At 38.9% G+C, this 18,180-nt stretch overlaps 1 protein-coding gene across 1 annotated transcript in view; it reads left to right on the top strand.

Annotated features, from left to right (window-relative positions):
* LOC149081134 (uncharacterized) overlaps positions 1–18,180 on the top strand; it is a 109,405-nt gene that overhangs the window by 29,835 nt on the left and 61,390 nt on the right. The window contains exons 3-4 of the mRNA XM_089238293.1: positions 6,682–6,726; positions 15,973–16,024. Of these exons, the coding sequence (XP_089094419.1) occupies positions 6,682–6,726; positions 15,973–16,024 (97 nt within the window). The remainder of the gene's footprint in view (positions 1–6,681; positions 6,727–15,972; positions 16,025–18,180) is intronic.

Below are 18,180 nucleotides of genomic sequence, written 5' to 3'. Positions count from 1 at the left end.
CGGAGATGCTATGTCCCATCTCTCGTGCGCCGACTATAACACCACGTTCAAACTCACTTAAATCTCGATAACCTGCCATTGTAGCAGCAGTAACCGATCTAACAACTATGCCAGACACTTGTTGTGTTATATAGGCGTTGCCGACCGCAGCGCCGTACTCTGATTGGTTCCATATCTCTTTATTTGCATACGCATGCCTGTACCAGTTTTTTGGCTCTTCAGTTTACATCTTTTATAATATTTTGACTGATGATTATATCGTTTTAGCTGCATTATGAACACAAAATAAATGTAATTAACCATTGCTGCATTATTTTGTAATTAAATTTCAAATGAACAGTTCTGGGTTACTCATATCATACTAAATCGAAAAATTAATGATAAAAACCTTAAAATGATTTTTTTAATATATGTGAAGTAAATCTGATATGATGTGAAAAATATAAACATTCATATCTCATCTTCACAGTCGTTTCAGAAATAACGATATGAACTAACCTTGAAAAAAAAAAGTTGCATGACTACATGGGTTGGGTCTCATACACTCTAAAAAAGATCTTTCAGTTGTTCTGGGGGGAAAAAATAGCCAACATTCCCAAAATCGGCACCATAGCTCCCACATACTGCATCAGGACCCCAAGCCAGATTCACTGTCTTCTTCTACAGTGAATTTATAATCTAAAAAATATTGGTTCCCAACTTTGAGGTGTGAATGTGAGATCTCCCCGGTTAAAAGTCTTGCCACAGAGAGCAACAGCCCTACAGTGGTACAATTATTCAATCATTGTTAGAAAAACTGATGGCAGCACTACAAATAACAAAAGCATTACACAGAAACAAACCTCATTAGGTACACAACATGTACACACATTCTAGCATGTACTAATTCGTTAGAAGTTCTGCAGAGGAATATATGGATGAGGTGCATGTGTGGTTTAGTAGTAGTCGGAAAAAATAAAAATGAAAAGAATAGTCTTGGGGCCATGCCAGTCTCACCTTTGGAGGGGAGTCATGGTTGGTACAATAGATAAACAAGCACAAACAAAACATTAGCGACTACCTCAAGAAAATACTTCTTGCTGCCTGCCAGTAAATGAGAGGAATACATGTGCATGGGTCTCACAGACCCACCCCATCTACTCATGGGCAAAGATAGTGATGGGCAAACTATGGCACACAGGATAGATACAGCCAGCTTAGAAGTTCTATCTGGCTCGCCACATATCAAAATAATGGTATAGAAATTTTCAATTTCAATATTTAAATCAATTAAGGGAATGATCCCTTTTTGCATATGGGAAAAAGGAAAAAAATATAGAAAAAAATATTTGAGATTTTAAACAGCAATTGATTTAAAAACTTTTGTGTGTGCAAAAAATGAAACACAGATTTTAGTAAATATGCATAAAGTTGTTAAAATATATTTACTGTATTTTTCACAGCTGTAAAGGATAACCCCTTGCCTCATTTGTAATGAACCATGGCAGTCTTCAAAATATATAACATATTCTGCCACTTCATTTCTAAGTATAAAATTCCAATTACCATATTCCCCCTTTTCAGCTGGCATATCAGGAAATAGCAAGAGAGACCAGTATGCTGTGAATATCCGTATTTTCTGGCATGCCAGTTCTCGAAAATTCTTAAATACTGGTATCTTTATTTTAAAAATCCATTGAATTGGCTGAATGCACATTGTGATCGTAAACCCTCACTTTTTCCAGCATGCCAGGATGACCAGACAACAACATTCAAAAGGCTAGTGTTCCTCAAATTTTACAGCGTGGCAGCTAATTTTTTTTCTTTTAGTTCTTTGGCCCGTTTCTAAAAAAGTTGGCTAAGAGAATTTCATATTTGGACAGTATAAAAAATTATATTCAGTTTGTAATATAATTTATAATTAATAAGCAAGCAGTGTTTCAATGAAAATACATCAGGTTAGAAAAGCATAATAAAAATGTAATAATTAATTACTAGCATGCGCATATGTATCAAATTCTCCAATATTAACACTAGAACCGCAGAGTGGGTGAATTTGACCCAAATAAAACTTCGTTTTCATTTATCTCATAAACTTACGCTCAGGTAATAAAAAATTTTTGTGACTTTTCATGATATCATATGAGTATTAATTAATGAAAATTTTATTATCTTCACATTTCGTGTTTCAGAGATATAAGCGCTTATATCTAGAACCACAGTTTGGGTGATTGAAAAAGGGGTGTATAATTCTTTTGGAATTGCTTACCTTTTCTAAAAAGTATTTCTAAATGAAGATAGTGAAGAATAAAGACCTGTCAAGGCCAATTTATTGTCCGGGGAGGTTATCTTTTATTCAATGAAGGAATGACAAGTAGCAGTGACGAGCCAGGGGGGGGGGGGAGCAGAGGGAGCGATTGCTCCCCCAGTCAAAATTTTGCCTACATTGGCGCCTATTTTTCTAAATGAATTTTGATCTTTAAAAAAACTTTAAAAAATATTGACTTTTTCATTTTACACCTTCATTGACTAAAATGATGAGTAAGGAAAAAAAAATCTACATTAATATTTGCGCCGCTTGCAATTTCACAGTGATTGGGTTTGTACTAACCCTTAAGAGAAGAAGAAAAGAAAGTGGAGGTTTTTTTCATTACCATTTTTTACAATTGCTCTCAAGCTCTTCATCTGGAAACATGTTCAGATCAGCCTCTGTTTCCCACCTTTATTAAAGGGCAGAATCTTGCCCGCTTCTAGCTCTAACTTTTTTCTCTTGCTATTGGTCGTTCTCGGTACAGCTCCTAGAAATACCTTTCATACGTGTGAGGATATGGCGTTCACGTAATGCTCATTCTGTTCTGAAGGGCCACCAAGAGCATTGACTAAGGCGCCTTTTGAAGAAATTATAGGCACGGGAACCTATTGTGTACAGACCACTGAACCTATGAAGTAATGGCTAGGATTCAAGCTGCAAGAAGTATCGCCTTTTCTTTGGGCGCCTTAGGTAGAGCTTGGGCTCCTAGAAATACCACTTCATGTATGGGGGGGGGGGAACTTAGCTAGATTCACAACACCTACAAATGCCACGTTATCTGCAGGTGCCTTGGCAAGAGTTACTAGCTTGTATATAGGGCAGTGTCAAAGACTAAGAAAAGGTGGAAAACAGCTATGAGCTTTTTAAAGTCCTAAAAACCCAAGATTTTGGGGCACAAAAGGGGGTTCTGGAAGAGTTTTGCTTAATTGTGGGTAAATAAAAACCTATAATTTTGGGTCAATAGCACTCTGATATGTAGACAATGGGAGTGGAAATTGTAGTCTTCCCTCTATATATATTTGTACAGCAATATATTGTGCTATATCATATGGTGATAGTGCATAGTTTTATGTTAAAATGTGACTTTTTCAGACACATCATTTTTTTTGATGGCGTAGTTTCTTTTTCCTATGAATCACTGTTTGTTTCATCATTATGCATATAAAGCAGGGTGCCGAATCTGAGAAATTATTTCCTGGTTCCTGGAAAAGTTATGGCCGGTGTGACACGTATATCTCCCCTCCAATTAATCCCAGTATTTCTTAAACTTTTGGCACCCGTGCCCCCCCCCCCCGACTTCACCATAATTTATCCGTGACTTCCCAGAATTGCGTGACGTGGGGGTTCTCAAACTTTTTCCACACGAGGTGCCCCTTTCCCCTATTTGATACTTATTCACGAGCTCCGCCTGCTCCCTAAAACTGTTTAACAAAAAATATTTTCGAAATACCTTTGTCAGTGTCACCGCTCTGTGGTGCCCCTGATGAAGATTGGAGGCGCACCAGGGTGTCGCGGTGCACAGTTGGAGAACCTCCTGGTCTAATGTAAAAAGAAAACCTACCGCAAAGAACTGAATAAGCACGCATCAATACACCAACGCATTGAGACGTCCCTCAGAAAAGGGGTGTTGATGAGCCACGAGCACACGATCTTTGAGAATCCGTTGAATATTTCCGAAATAAAATAATAAAAATGCACTATATATATACTCATAGCTTTTTAAAGCAGAATTCCGGGCGTTATTTGTTTCTTTATTTCCGACAACAACACATTGGTGGTCTACGCAGGGCCGTCTTACGAGCATCAAAGGGCCTTTTCTGAGGCCCTCTACCTGTTCAGAAATGCCTGCCTAACAGTTCACTCTCGAAAATTTTAACTGGATCTCATCTTCATGAAGTCCCTTTTGCCGTTGGGGCACCTGGACTGGGCCTGGAATTGTCCATGTATTACGAGGAAAGTTTAAAAGTAACTGAAGATACATACATATACTATTTCAGAGAAAAACAAAAAGTGCCCACGAAACATGGAGTCAACTCTTTAAAGATTATCTGGTGTTATCTTTCCAATTAGCACTCATCTCCGAGGGCTTACAATACTTTCTAATATGAACTATGGTGTCGTGAGGTTTGCCAGCAGATTAAATGGAAAAGCATGAAGATTTCTCTGTACTTTCATATCTTGGAATAATTTTAGAGAGAGAGAGAGAAAAAAAAATATTTTTTCCCTTTTTTTTTTATTTTTCTCCTTATCATTTTTTATATTTTAATCTAAATTTTTTTCCAACTACCTTTTAGGGTGACTTCCCAGTTGTTTTGGTGTTTGCATTTGTATACGTACACAAAACATAAAATGGAATTTAAAATTAATTAAAATACATTAATTAATTGAAAGGTAATTAATTTAATTTTTTAAAAATAACATCAACTGAAAACAAAATAAATTTGATTTTTTTAAATTGCGAAATTTAAAGTTTTTTCCACTAATGCATTTTAAGTTTGCGCCTTAAGCACAAATAAAAAAATGGCGCCTTTCACAATTTCGCTCCCCCATGGACCAAAACCTGGCCACGCCACTGACAAGTAGAGCTAAATATTTTTTTCCATTGTACACTTGAATACCTGGAATTCTGACAGAACTCAAGAAAGGTTTTGGGAAAGTAAAAACTCAACTCTAGAAAAAAACGTGTAGCTGAAATTTCTGTAGGCAAATGATATCAGAGAAACAGAATAAAATTCTGGCTTGCACCAAATAAGTTTTGAACGGATTTCCAAACCTTGGGAAGGATCGGCATCAACGAATCTCTCTCTTTCTGAGTACATAGTGAAATTACTGATCAAGCCATTGCAATGCAACTGAGAAGAACGGGAAAAATGCCTCAACCGACACCTTTTTTCACTACACTGAAGCTGGCTCAAATGCTAAAAGTAAAAAAATACAAGCTTAGTAGGGACATTGAGATGAAATCGAAGAGCAATATTATCTGATGCAATATAGTGACACTACAGATTCATGAAACACAGCTAAAGGAAAACAGTGATGCCACAATGAAAATTTATAAAGGGAAAAAAAATGTTTTATTACTCAGCACGCTTCATCTCTGACAGTCGATATTGACAGTAGTCTCAAAAAGCTTCCAAAAACTATTTCACACTACAATTCAACAAAGTTTGCCGTAGTTGTAGGTGATCAAATGGCCAGAAAGTGTTCGGCTAAGCCTGTCCCGTGGCTCGTCCACATTTTCTACATCATCTTAGATCTCAGTGTAAAAAAATCCTGGATTTTGTATAGAGCAGTGTACAGAAGGCCAGAACTATTTTTTGAACGCAGTTTCTCTAAAATCTTATTGAAGAGCTGGGTTCATCATACTTGTTGTCCTTGCGCAAGAGTAAATGTCAGTGCGCTCTCGATCATGTAACTGTTCGTTAGCCATAAAAATAAAAACAAAAATAAATAAACAAGTCTGATTTCAGGTAATATCAAAATGTGGAAACAAAACTTAATTTTTGCATGGGTTGTGCAATTTCAACATGAGGTGAATGCGCAAGAATAATTAAAAAAAATTTCTCCAGTGCTCATCCTAAATTCTCCTTACCAGTAAGAAATCAATACTTATTTGACAGAATCGTATTATAGTCATTTTCATGCTTAATTCCATACGCTCATTTTACATCTTTGCCATATTATGAGATTACTGAAAAAAGCTTTTGTACTTAGCATTGTAAATAATGTATACTAAATCTTATTTTTACAGCATTATATCAATTTTTAGCTAATTTTGAAGCCGGTTTTATAAATATAGTGTTTATAAAAAATATAGTTTTCTATTATGAATACACAATTAAACAACTTTGAATAAAAGAAGGGAAAAACCCAGGAAAACCTAAAATAAATTCCTATTTTCACTATGAAACACCGTTTCTTCACAGTTTGGGTCAATTCACCCAGTTCGTGGTTCTAGGTATACCGAAAGTGCTGCGATTCTAGTGTTAAAGCTCAAACACAACTTTGACAAAGGAAATCATAGATTTTTTGTTTATTTCTTCGCAAATAAGAAATGGGACAGAGCTGAGTTAGGACTGAATGACTTTTTTTTTTGGGTCATTATATTGGATAGCAGATAACATGGGGTGCATAGAAAAACATTTATGACTTATCGTACTGCTTGTTATAATGAAACAGTCATAAGGTGGTCACTATAGCAAGCATTGACTGTATTTCTTTTTCCTACCGTTTTCACAAAAACCTATATCAGCTCAGTGATGAGAGTGTGAAAAATGCTTTGCACATATGCAAAGCTATGCAATTAAGGATAAATACTTGTGTGACTGATAATAATTGCTGATTAAATTTTTAAATTATATATGCTTAACACAGATTTTTCCCTTCCTTAGAAATTTATTGAAGGAGTCAAAGGTAAATTGAATGAAGCGCTTCAGGTTAGTAATTTTGAATTTTATTTCTCGTAATAAAGAGGTAATTTATCTAGCATTAATTAATTATCTTTACTAAATCAAAACTTGTTCAGATTATTAAGGATCCAAACAATAAAAAAAAAAAATTATTTAATACCAACTATATAATACCCAACGCTGCCCAGATTTTCTTCAAGGAGGCTTTTTGGATCATGTGATATTTCCCTCTTTCTTTGAGGGACATACAAACTGTTTCCACGTTAACCAATAAGGCAACTTCCTGCACTACTCATGAAATAAACAAATCTAGATTTAAAGAAACGTAGAAATGAAAATATTTTTTTCCCTTTTTCAAGGGACACTAGGTATTTTGATTCCCTCCCTTGAACTTCAAGTTATCCATCTGCCTATTTCAGCTTCCAAACATGCTTAGTTAAAGCTGTGGAATTTCTTTGATGTACTTTATGGGCCCACAATTAATTGTAAAAAAACCTAAAATATATGAATTTATGCAGTTGAATATTAAAAGACAATACAGAGATCAAGGAAACAGTTATTTTCCGGATCTTATGCTGAGGCGAGCTTGGAAAAAAAAGTCATCACGTCTCCACTGGGACTCGAACCCAGGCTCTCTTGCATACCGGGCAAGCATGCTACCATCTACATCACTGGAGACACATGACTCTGCCTTCCTAACTTCACGCACTGTGTCGCGAGGCGCTGAAGTAGAGGCGTTAGTAGCCTCTCTTAACTTCAGGAAATGGCCCCCGGGTGGGACGGTTTAGAAAGATATAGATGGCTTTTTTCTCAGCCAGCGATATCAAGGAAACAGTTATTTTCCGGATATTATGCCGAGGCGAGCTCGATGGTAGCATGCTTGCCCGGTATGCAAGAGGGCCTGGGTTTGAGTCCCGGCGAAGACGTGATGACCTTTCTTTCCGAGCTCGCCTCGGCATAATATCCGGAAAATAACTGTTTCCTTGATATCTCTGGCTGAGAAAGAAGCTATCTATATCTCACAATACAGAGACATTAATTTTCATGCTTGAGAAGATGCAAATAAAAAGTTGAAATCAATGTTATTGCATGGATATCCAACTCAAATGTAAGTCTGGCTAATTACTTCATATTTAATTTTTTGTGCTTCGTATCTCTAAGCGAACTCAATATTTCAAAAATCGGGAATTCAATTCAATTTTTAAAATTATTGATGTGGTAGGAAACCCCCACTAAATTTCCGCATTTATACAGTAAAATCGACAATTTTAACACTGATTTCTATGGGGATCATCCTTTGCCTGTCCTTCAAAGTGATGCTGATTCTGACGTCTATTGAAAAAGCTCTCATTACTGGGATGATTGAAAAACTGGCAAACCGTTATAAAGGCATAAAATATTATACATACACTGGCAGCGTTAAGGAAGTGACAAACCATTGTAAAAGCATATATACGTCTGAAACGCATTGCTTGGGAACCACGGTAACCAAAGTAAATGTTCGGAAAGTGATTGTTGAGACTCAAAAACCATTGTTGCCAGGCAGTTTTTTGCTCATTTGGGGCATTTGTCCTGCTCTGGCGAAATTTTAAAGTAGCCTATCGTTCAAGTCGGGTCCCATTTGGTATATAATTTTGTAAATACCACATATCATATCCTACTAGGATACCAACTTTAACTTTAGGAGGCAGTTTATGTCGTTTCTGTCTTGGTACATGCACTTATGCTGTGCACATCATCCATTTGAGGTAACTGACATTTGGTTTTTTGGCTATATTTCCGTGATCGGGTTTCGTGCCAACTTGGCGAATTTTTTTTTCTCGCCAATGTGTGATACTTGCTTATATGTGGTAGCTGTGTTAGAACAGCTCTATGTGACGTCATAGCATCTTGTGACGTCACGAATATGCAGAAAAGGTCGATTTTACAATTAAATGAGAACTAATGAATTGAAATTGATTTATTTTGTCAGATAATTAATAATAATTTATATTTATTATAAATGTTATTATTAACAATTGTAATTAATAATTTATACTGTAATAATAAGAAATACAAATTAATATAATAAAACTAAGTAATATTATTATAATAATTATTATTTTGATGTATATAACCTATGTTATATTTATAGTCAGTAATTATAAGTTATTATAGTTATTAATTACTTCATTGGACTGTCGGTACATTCCTTTCGTCGGGTTTTATCCTTACTGAATTACAGATCTCTTGGTGCTGTTGGAACAAAGTCAATAGTTACCCAGGGCGACCGAGCGTAGCGAGGGAGCTGTGCCACACGCCCGAAGGGCAGGTCGCCGCAGCAGGCTGCGGCGAGGGAGCGAGCGGGAAGCGGATATATCCCTGGCGCAAGCGAAGCACGCTGCGTTACTTGTTGGTCGATGTTCTTGCTTGATTGGTTCAAGCAAGATGGTCATTCTTGATAAAATGACCATGATACCTGTAGGAAACCCCTGTAGCAAGTATAACCTGTATAACCCCTGTATATACAGGGCAAGTATAACCCCTGTAGCAAGAAAATCGACCAACAAGTAACGCAGCGCGCTTCGTTTGCGCTCACTCCCTCCGGAAATATTTTCCTGCATTCATTTTGAATTTGAACAACCCATGCTGTTATTGCATCTATAATTGAGTTCAATATTTCTATTAGGAACACTAATTAAATAAGCCCGGAAGTTCAGGGAAAATGCGATATATATATATACATAGCATTTTCCCTGAACTTCCGGGCTTATATATATATATAAATGATTTTTTTGCCTATTTTCAAACTTTTTTTAGTAAAAATGCCTTTTTTCAAATTTTCGTGTCATAAATGCCTATTTTAGTATAGTTTTAAGTTTATTAGTGAATTTTAGAGGCCATAATCGATAAAACTTGGGTATTTTGAGAATTGAGAACTTCAAAAGTATTGCTCTTTCGAAAATTTTCTAACTCTCAGTACTAGTTATCATCAGAACCGTCCCCCCCCTCCCTTAAAACCCCATTTACAGACGTATTCACAGATGCAGTTTAACTACAGTCTCAGGTTAAAGGATTAGAGATTGAAACAGATAGGGATTCGGGATTTTTACAAATCTGTGTCAATCGCTAATTCTTTAATCTGCGATTGCGGTTAAACTCTGTCTGTGAATACGGCTGTTAGACGCAAATAAGTGATCTGAGATATTGGTGTTGCCATGTGTTATATATGTGTTACATTTATATGTATGACTTGGCAACAGCGGACAGCGCGAGCTTCAATGAGCGCGTGCCGTTCGATTGCTGGGGATTCGAGTTCTAGCGGCCATGGCGGTCGGTTGTGTTTCTCCGTAGCTATTGTACTAATGTTGGAATAAAGCGTATTTATGCTATTGTGTAATTCTGAATGCTCCTTCAGTCTGACTCTTATAAATGTCTAGTGAGAGACATTTCAGTGGCGACGAGGACGGGATCTAACGTCAGTCTGCAGGAGTTGAAAATCATCGTCTCGGCAGGACGGGAACAAGATAGAAGCAAGCGCTAGCGAGGTAGGCTTAGTTTCTTCAAGCGATTTCCTCATACGCTCCGGATGGCAGGTTTCGGTATAATCGGCGAATTCGACCGCGCGAAAGAACCGTTTTCGGAGTATGCCGAGCGATTGTATCAATATTTTGTTGCGAATGAAGTTACGGATGATGTCCGCAGACGTGCGATATTCCTATCGCTGGTGGGTGCGCCGACGTATGGCTTGATAAGGAGTCTGGTGTCCCCAGCCTTACCCACGGATCGAACGCTAGCAGAACTGATAGACGTTCTCAGGAATCATTTTGAACCGGCTCCGTCGGAGATCGTAGAGCGGTTCAAATTCAACTGTCGCTGTAGGAAGCCGGGAGAGTCTGTGCCAACCTTCATAGCCGAACTTCGAACTCTCGCCAGGTTTTGCAGTTATGGGCGTACTTTAGCGGAAATGCTACGAGATCGGCTCGTATGTGGGATAAATGATGACGCTATTCAGAGAAGGCTGTTGGCGGAAAGAGATCTGTCTTTCGATCGGGCGTCAGAGATCGCGATGTCGATGGAAGCGGCCTCGAAAAACGCCTCTAACCTGCGTGGTGACAACACGTCTCCAGCGGAAGTGCTGTTTGTAAAGCAGACGCAAGCGAAGCAGCAACGGAAAAGTTCCAGAGGTCATCACCCGTCACAAGCCAAGGTTATGTTTTCCTGCTATGCTTGTGGTGCAAGTGGACACAAGTCCTCAACTTGCAAGTTTGCCAAGAGTACGTGCTATTCATGCGGGAAGACGGGGCACTTAGCCAGAGTATGCAAGTCAGTGAAGAACAAATGGAGTGTTGGAGTCAAAGGCCAAGGACGTTGTGCGAACAGAGTGAATCAAGTCGACCAGCTGGATAACTCGTCTTCGGCGTTCGATGTGTTGACGTTGAACTCGATGTCTGATTTCCCACCACCTTGTACCGTGCAATTCATGATTGAAGGGCTACCTATGGTAATGCAGGTGGACACGGGAGCACCTTTTTCGGTGATGCCTTATTCGATGTTCAAGAAGCACCGATGTCGATTTCCACCTTTGAAAGACACTCGTATAAAGCTCAGATCTTTTACAAGGCATAGTCTGAAGATAGTGGGCGCGATGGATGTTTCTGTGAAGTATGAATCCAAATGTGAAATGCTTTCGATCCTGGTGGTGGATCAGTGTTCCGTGATCTTGATGGGACGAAACTGGATCCGTGAACTAGGGGTATTGTGCACTATTGATCCGGCTATCTCTACAAACGCGATCCAGGTTGACGTGAAATCTTCGTCACGGTACTTGCAGGCCGTCTTGGATGAACATCAAGAACTGTTTTCGGGGGGCCTCGGGAAGTTGAAAAAAGTGAAGGTCCGTCTGAAAAGAAAAGACTGTTCTTCACCGAAATTCTTCAAAGCTCGTCCTGTGCCTTACGCTTATAAGAAGAAGGTAGAAGAAGAAATAAGTAGACTTTTGGATTTAGGAGTTTTGGAACGAGTGTCGTCATCGAAATGGGCGACACCTGTAGTACCAGTCCTAAAGGCGAACGGTAGGATCCGACTGTGTGGTGACTTTAAGCTCACCGTCAACGTTGCTACAGATCTCGAGAGGTATCCGTTACCCAAGGTCGAGGATTTGTTTGCTCGTCTTTCAGGAGGAGTGACTTTTTCAAAGATCGACTTATCGGATGCGTACTGTCAATTGGAACTGGATGAAGCTTCCAGGGACTTATTGGTAATTAACACTCATAAAGGGTTGTTCAGGTACACGAGACTGCCTTTTGGGGTAGCGTCAGCTCCATCAATTTTTCAGAGAGAAATGGACAAGCTCTTGCAAGTGCATGAAAATGCGTTATGCTACCTAGACGACTTGCTGATAACAGGCAGCTCTGTTTCGGATCATTTAAGGAATCTGAGCAAAGTGTTGTGTACTTTGCAGGAAGCTGGTATCAAGCTACATCCCTCGAAGTGCTCGTTCATGCAGACGTCAGTAGAATATTTGGGACATAGAATCGATGCAGAAGGATTACATCCAGTGCAAACGAAGTTGGAAGCCATTGAGAAAGCTCCTGAGCCAAAGAATGCGGATGAACTGAGGTCTTTCATAGGTTTGCTGACTTATTATGCAAAATTCCTTCCAAATATGTCCTCTATGCTAGCACCATTATATAAGTTGTTGAATAAGAACTCATGTTGGAAATGGACTGAGCAGGAGAGGAAGTCCTTCCAAGAAGCAAAGAGAAGATTGCCTACGTCTTCGTTGCTGGTCCACTTCGATGAAAGTAAGGAAGTGCGTCTCGAGTGTGACGCTAGTCCGTACGGAGTAGGAGCTGTGTTGTCTCATTCCTCAGCTGTGGGCGATCGTCCTATTGCTTTTGCGTCTAGATCCCTGACGAAAGCGGAAGGGAACTACAGCCAAATCGAAAGAGAAGCCTTGTCGTTGGTCTTCGGGGTTACACGGTATCGGAAATATCTTCTTGGAAGAACATTCACTTTGGTAACCGATCATCAGCCCCTAGTGAGCCTGTTTTCTGAGACTAAACCAGTGGCTCCAATGGCTGCTTCTCGCATTCAGCGATGGGCGCTTGTACTATCAGGGTACTCGTACAACATTGTGTATCGGAAAGGATCTTTTAATGCTAATGCTTTCAGTAGGCTACCTGTGCCGACAACTGTGACTGATTCTCCAACGCCTGCTGATGTAATATTATTGCTGGAATCTATGGATGATGGCGCGGTGACCAGATTTCATTTCCAGAAGGAGTTAGATGCTGATCCTGTTCTGTTGAAAGTGAAGAGATACATAGCGCAAGGCTGGCCCAGGCGTGTAACGGCTGAAATTCGTCCTTTCTGGCTCTGCCGAACTGACTTGTCAGTGGAAAACGGTATTATTATTCGTGCGAATAGAATATATGTGCCACCAAAGTACAGGAAGTACGTGCTATCGGAGCTTCATGGGGGTCACCAAGGTATGGGTGCTCTCAAAGCCTTGGCTAGACAGTCTGTGTGGTGGCCTAATATTGATAAGACCATTGAGGACTTTGTACGTTCGTGCATCGATTGTCAAGTCGAAGCTTCCGCTGCTCCATCAAACTTGGCACCATGGCCTTCCACAACGGAGCCTTGGAGCAGAATTCATATCGACCATGCAGGCCCGTTTGATAACCACATCGTTTTGTTAGTAGTGGATGCTGCCACTAAGTGGTTGGAAGCAATTCCGGTGTCTTCGACATCGTCCGCTGCTACGGTCGCTGCATTACGATCCCTCTTCGCGAGATTCGGACTGCCCAGGACAATCATCAGTGATAACGCAACATCGTTCACTAGTCAGGAGTTCTCGGATTTCCTTCGTAGGAACGGAGTCATCCATGTCCGAGCTGCGCCGTATCACCCGCAGTCAAATGGGTTGGCTGAAAGAGCGGTGCGCTCCATGAAGGATGCGTTGAGGAAAATTAAGGGCGGCTCCTTCCAAGAAAGGCTTGACAGATTTCTGTTTCACTATCGAAGGACACCTGTCTCCTCAACTAGTCAAGCCCCTGGTACGGCGATGTTCAACAGAGTCATGAGAAGTAGGTTGGACCTGTTGAAACCGGGTCAACATCTGGCGACGGATCCCGATTTCAAACCAAAGTTTGCACCTGAGGATAAGGTATGGTGCAGAAACTACGCAAGTGGCCCAAGGTGGATGCCAGGAACGGTCTCTTCTAAACATGCTTTACATGTCTTGCTCAGACATCGGACTGCACTGTATATGTATAGCTGACTGATGATTTTCTCAAGAGGTCATGAATTGACGTCATGGCTCACACAAGGCGGGGTAGGAGCAGACAGGGCTCTGGGCCCATGTTGTTTTGATTTTGTATTTTTGCACCATAAATGCACTGCAAACCACTATGGCTATTTATTAAACATACATATTTAGTATGCAATTAAATTGACCAGAGTTGCCCTCAGGGATGTGTGACAGATGTGGCCACACAGGGCCCTTCACTTTGAGTCCTGCATACGTGGTAATATAAAAAAAAATGTTTTCCTTTTACAAAAATAGAACAAGATAGCCATGTTTCAACTATAGAAATGACAAAGATTATTCATAATAATACAACAAATAAACGAGGATTATTCATAACTTGAAAAAAAGAGCCCCACATATAATTTTCTCTACCTGCTCTGCATCTGGTAATGGTGGTAATGGAATTGCCATAATCCTGAGGGTCTACTAACATTTTATTTTGGGCTTGAAGTCAATTTAATTTGGATAATACTGCAGAGTTATTATAAACTATAATTAAAACAATAGACGGCTTAAATGCAATTGATTTTTCCTCTAGTTTTTGAACCCCTAATACCTTTGCTTTTAATTATTTTTTCTTCCTTCTAAAAATAATAAACGTCTTTTTTTAGTGCCTTTTTGCTTGTCTATTTGAACCATTTTTAGTGCCAAAACTTCCGGGCTATACTAATTAGTAATTACTTTTATTTTTTTTTTTTATAATGTTGAACAATCTATGATTTATGAAACATCTGTACCTTTGGTGTTGCTAGGCCAATGTCAAGAAAATTTATATTCTAATGTTTTGCAATAGCAAGAATTTTCAGAGATTTAGTAACACATGAATCTGCACATCATGTGAGGAAAGCTTTCTATATCCGACTGTGTTTAGTTGTTTCTTATCTGTGGTTTATTTGCACCTCTTGCTCTCGTTAAGCTAACATTTTTGCGTTGTTGGGTGTTTATGGGATACAAGTAGGATTCACTTTTATTATTCAACTGTATAGGATCGTAACTGCAGAGGCTCAGATGGGTCTGGTGCCTCGGATGCTGGACTAGATAGGGTGTTAAATTTTCCCTTTAATCAGTCAACTGTCCAATTAATTTCTCCGAGCTAGCGTTACGCGCAGTGCCCACTTTTTTTGAAGATGTGTGCGCTTTTCCCCCTTTTTTTCCTTTTCTTGGAAGTTGTAAATATCAAAATATTTTTTATAGCATGGTTTTTTATAGCTTGAATGTGTCGAGACATAATATGACACCCCAAAAGGGGAGGGGGGGGGGTTGTCATAATGTCCTGTGACTAAAAGAAATGCTGTTGATGGATTTATGTGTAACCATAGTTGTTGAACCTTTGCTAAATGATATATGAGTAATAAAACAGATGCATCTTCGCATGGGAATCGGAAATCAAAAAAAAAAAAGCGATGGGGATGCAGTTTTACAAAACATGACAAATGTATTAGTAATAATAATCTCAGACCTTGAAATATAATTGTTCAACTCCATCTAGTGATGAGATAATAAACTAGAAGGATGGCTGTACAGTGAGATGGCAGCACATGTATGACAAATTATTTTGTCATATCTATGTGAAAAAGACTGAAAAGTCTGTGTGTCGGCACCGCCATTACGTATGGCAGTGTCGGCAAATGCCGTTGTAACCACTTGACTGGTTAACTGTTCCTTTTAAATTACATGGAGCACCAAAATACGTGCTTGCCCCAACTGATAAAGAATCTAGCAACCTGTGCAACTGTATGTAATCCGATGCACAGCACTGTTCTCACTTGCTGCAGAGACCTATTTAACATCAGAAGATACCACTACAAATGTGGACAAAATGTCAGGGTATAAATTCCATGAAAGTTGCATATCTTTCAGCGAACAGCAGTCATAAAGGCCTAAGCCTGTCATTAATTTTACATAACTTTATTGTTGTTGATTCTGCTATATATTGATTATTTGCATGAATAAATTTATGTAAAATGTTTTTTTAGCCAGAGTATCTAGATGTCATCAACGAAAGTCCTATGCACAATGTACCTACAGGTTCGTATCTATTCTTAGCTTTGCCAACTATATTTTACTTACAAGATATACAGAAGACTGGATGTTGTGAAGATATTTATTATTTGAGATGTTAATTTTTTAAGGAAGGAAAAAACTCATCTCTGCCTCTACCGGGAGTCGAACCCGGGTCCCTCGATTGCCGGACGAGTGCTCTGACCACTAAGCTACAGAGGAGATAGAGATTTTCCTTCGCTAGAGCGTATATATGCCAAACGGAACCGTGCAATGGACGGTGAAACCGACCAGCTAATAGCTCATGGACGACGAGCCACCAGAGGGCTATATATATGACATGAATGTCGCTTTCCACTTGTTAATACAAGATATACAGAAGACTGGATGTTGTGAAGATATTTATTATTTGAGATGTTAATTTTTTAAGGAAGGAAAAAAACCGTCCATTGCACGGTTCCGTTCGGCATATATACGCTCTAGCGAAGGAAAATCTCTATCTCCTCTGTAGCTTAGTGGTCAGAGCACTCGTCCGGCAATCGAGGGACCCGGGTTCGACTCCCAGTAGAGGCAGAGATGAGTTTTTTCCTTCCTTAAAAAATTAACATCTCAAATAATAAATATCTTCACAACATCCAGTCTTCTGTATATCTTGTATTAACAAGTGGAGAGCGACATTCATGTCATATGTATTTTACTTATTATACTTGAATATTTTGAAAATACGGAAGAGTAGATGAGTTTGCCTAATAATACTCAAAAAATCGTCAACGAATAAGACAAATACCAGGAAATACTAAAAAAAAATTCTTAATGCATTTTGACACTATGGGTGTCATCTTCAGAGGATAAGAGTAGCATGCTGACAGAGTTCCCACTTGGATTGAGTACCAAATCTTCAATCTTGGTTGCTCAGCGGAACGAAAAAACAATATATCTGTTCAAGTCAAACGTCGTGGCAAGAATGAAGCGAAATGCAGGCATGTAAGCCTTTTGCAACAACCTGATTGTCTGCTTGCAAAATGGAGCTATCCTATTGGTCTATTAAAATTTTCTTTAAATTCCCTTTTGTAATGAATTTTAGTTATGACAATGTGATTGGTGGTGTTGATTTACTGTCATTTACTAATTTATTTTTTAATGGCTGGATGCATGTGCCTTTGTAGAAGTCTAAATTTTGGTCATGGATTTCACCTTGTGAAAAACTCTCGCTTCATGAAATTTGAATCCATGACCCTCTTGCCAGCAGTGAGCGGTGATGGTAGATTTTTGTTACATTCTTGATTTTTAACACAGAGAGCATGTTCCTTTAATCTAGTTTTTATGGGTCTCCGTGTTTGTCCTATGTAGCCAAGCGGGCAATCATCACATGGAATATAATAAATACCCCATTGTTTATTCTGTGGTATAGCATCTTTAGGGAGTTTGAAACAAAAGTTTTTAGTAGGCACATCTATGGCTGTAAGGTTAAACTTTTTGAGAATCAGCTTGATCTTAAGTGAAACTATTGCATCGTATGGTATAACTGCACTTTCATTGAGGGGCTTCTCAGTAATATTTTCCAAAGTGGTTTCTCTTGCTGGTTTCATAAATTTTCTACTCATTTCGTCAACAATCTTGATGTTGAACCCCCTGTCTTTAGCAATTACTCTGATGGTTTCAAGTTCACGGTCTAATGTGTTTCGATCTGAACAAATGCTAAATGCTCTCGTGATATAAGTACGAAACGCTGAGAGTTTCTGTGTGAAGAGATGGTATTTTTTCGGCCTGAAATATACTGAGAAATTGAATTTTCTGGATGTTATGCGAAAACTGATATTTGGAAAGAGAAGTGATTTCAATTCCTGGAGGAAACAAATCACTTTTCTTTCCAAATATCAGTTTCAGCATAACATCCAGCAAATTCAATTTCTCAGCTGAGAGTTTCTGTTGCATGGGATGGCAAGATCTAAAATGAGGTGGTAGTGAAACAGAGAAAGGTTTAAGATAGACCAAGGTTTGGAAATATGATTTTTGTTTAGTTACTAGTAGATCCAAGAAAGGAAGTTCATTATTTGTTTCAAATTCAGCTGTGAATTGGACATGTAGGTCTATATTATACATAATGAATAGCAATTGAACGGCAGCTATTGAACGCCATGCCCTTTTCATTTTATAGGAGACTAGCTATAATACCCGGCGCT

The sequence above is a fragment of the Pholcus phalangioides genome, unplaced genomic scaffold (genome assembly GCF_987345545.1).
Source record: "Pholcus phalangioides strain wild (caught in Gottingen) unplaced genomic scaffold, Ppha-v1.0 ptg000010l_1, whole genome shotgun sequence".
NCBI classification, from domain to species: domain Eukaryota; kingdom Metazoa; phylum Arthropoda; class Arachnida; order Araneae; family Pholcidae; genus Pholcus; species Pholcus phalangioides.
Note: the sequence above shows the minus strand (reverse complement) of the source record. Positions and strands in the feature narration are given on the sequence as shown.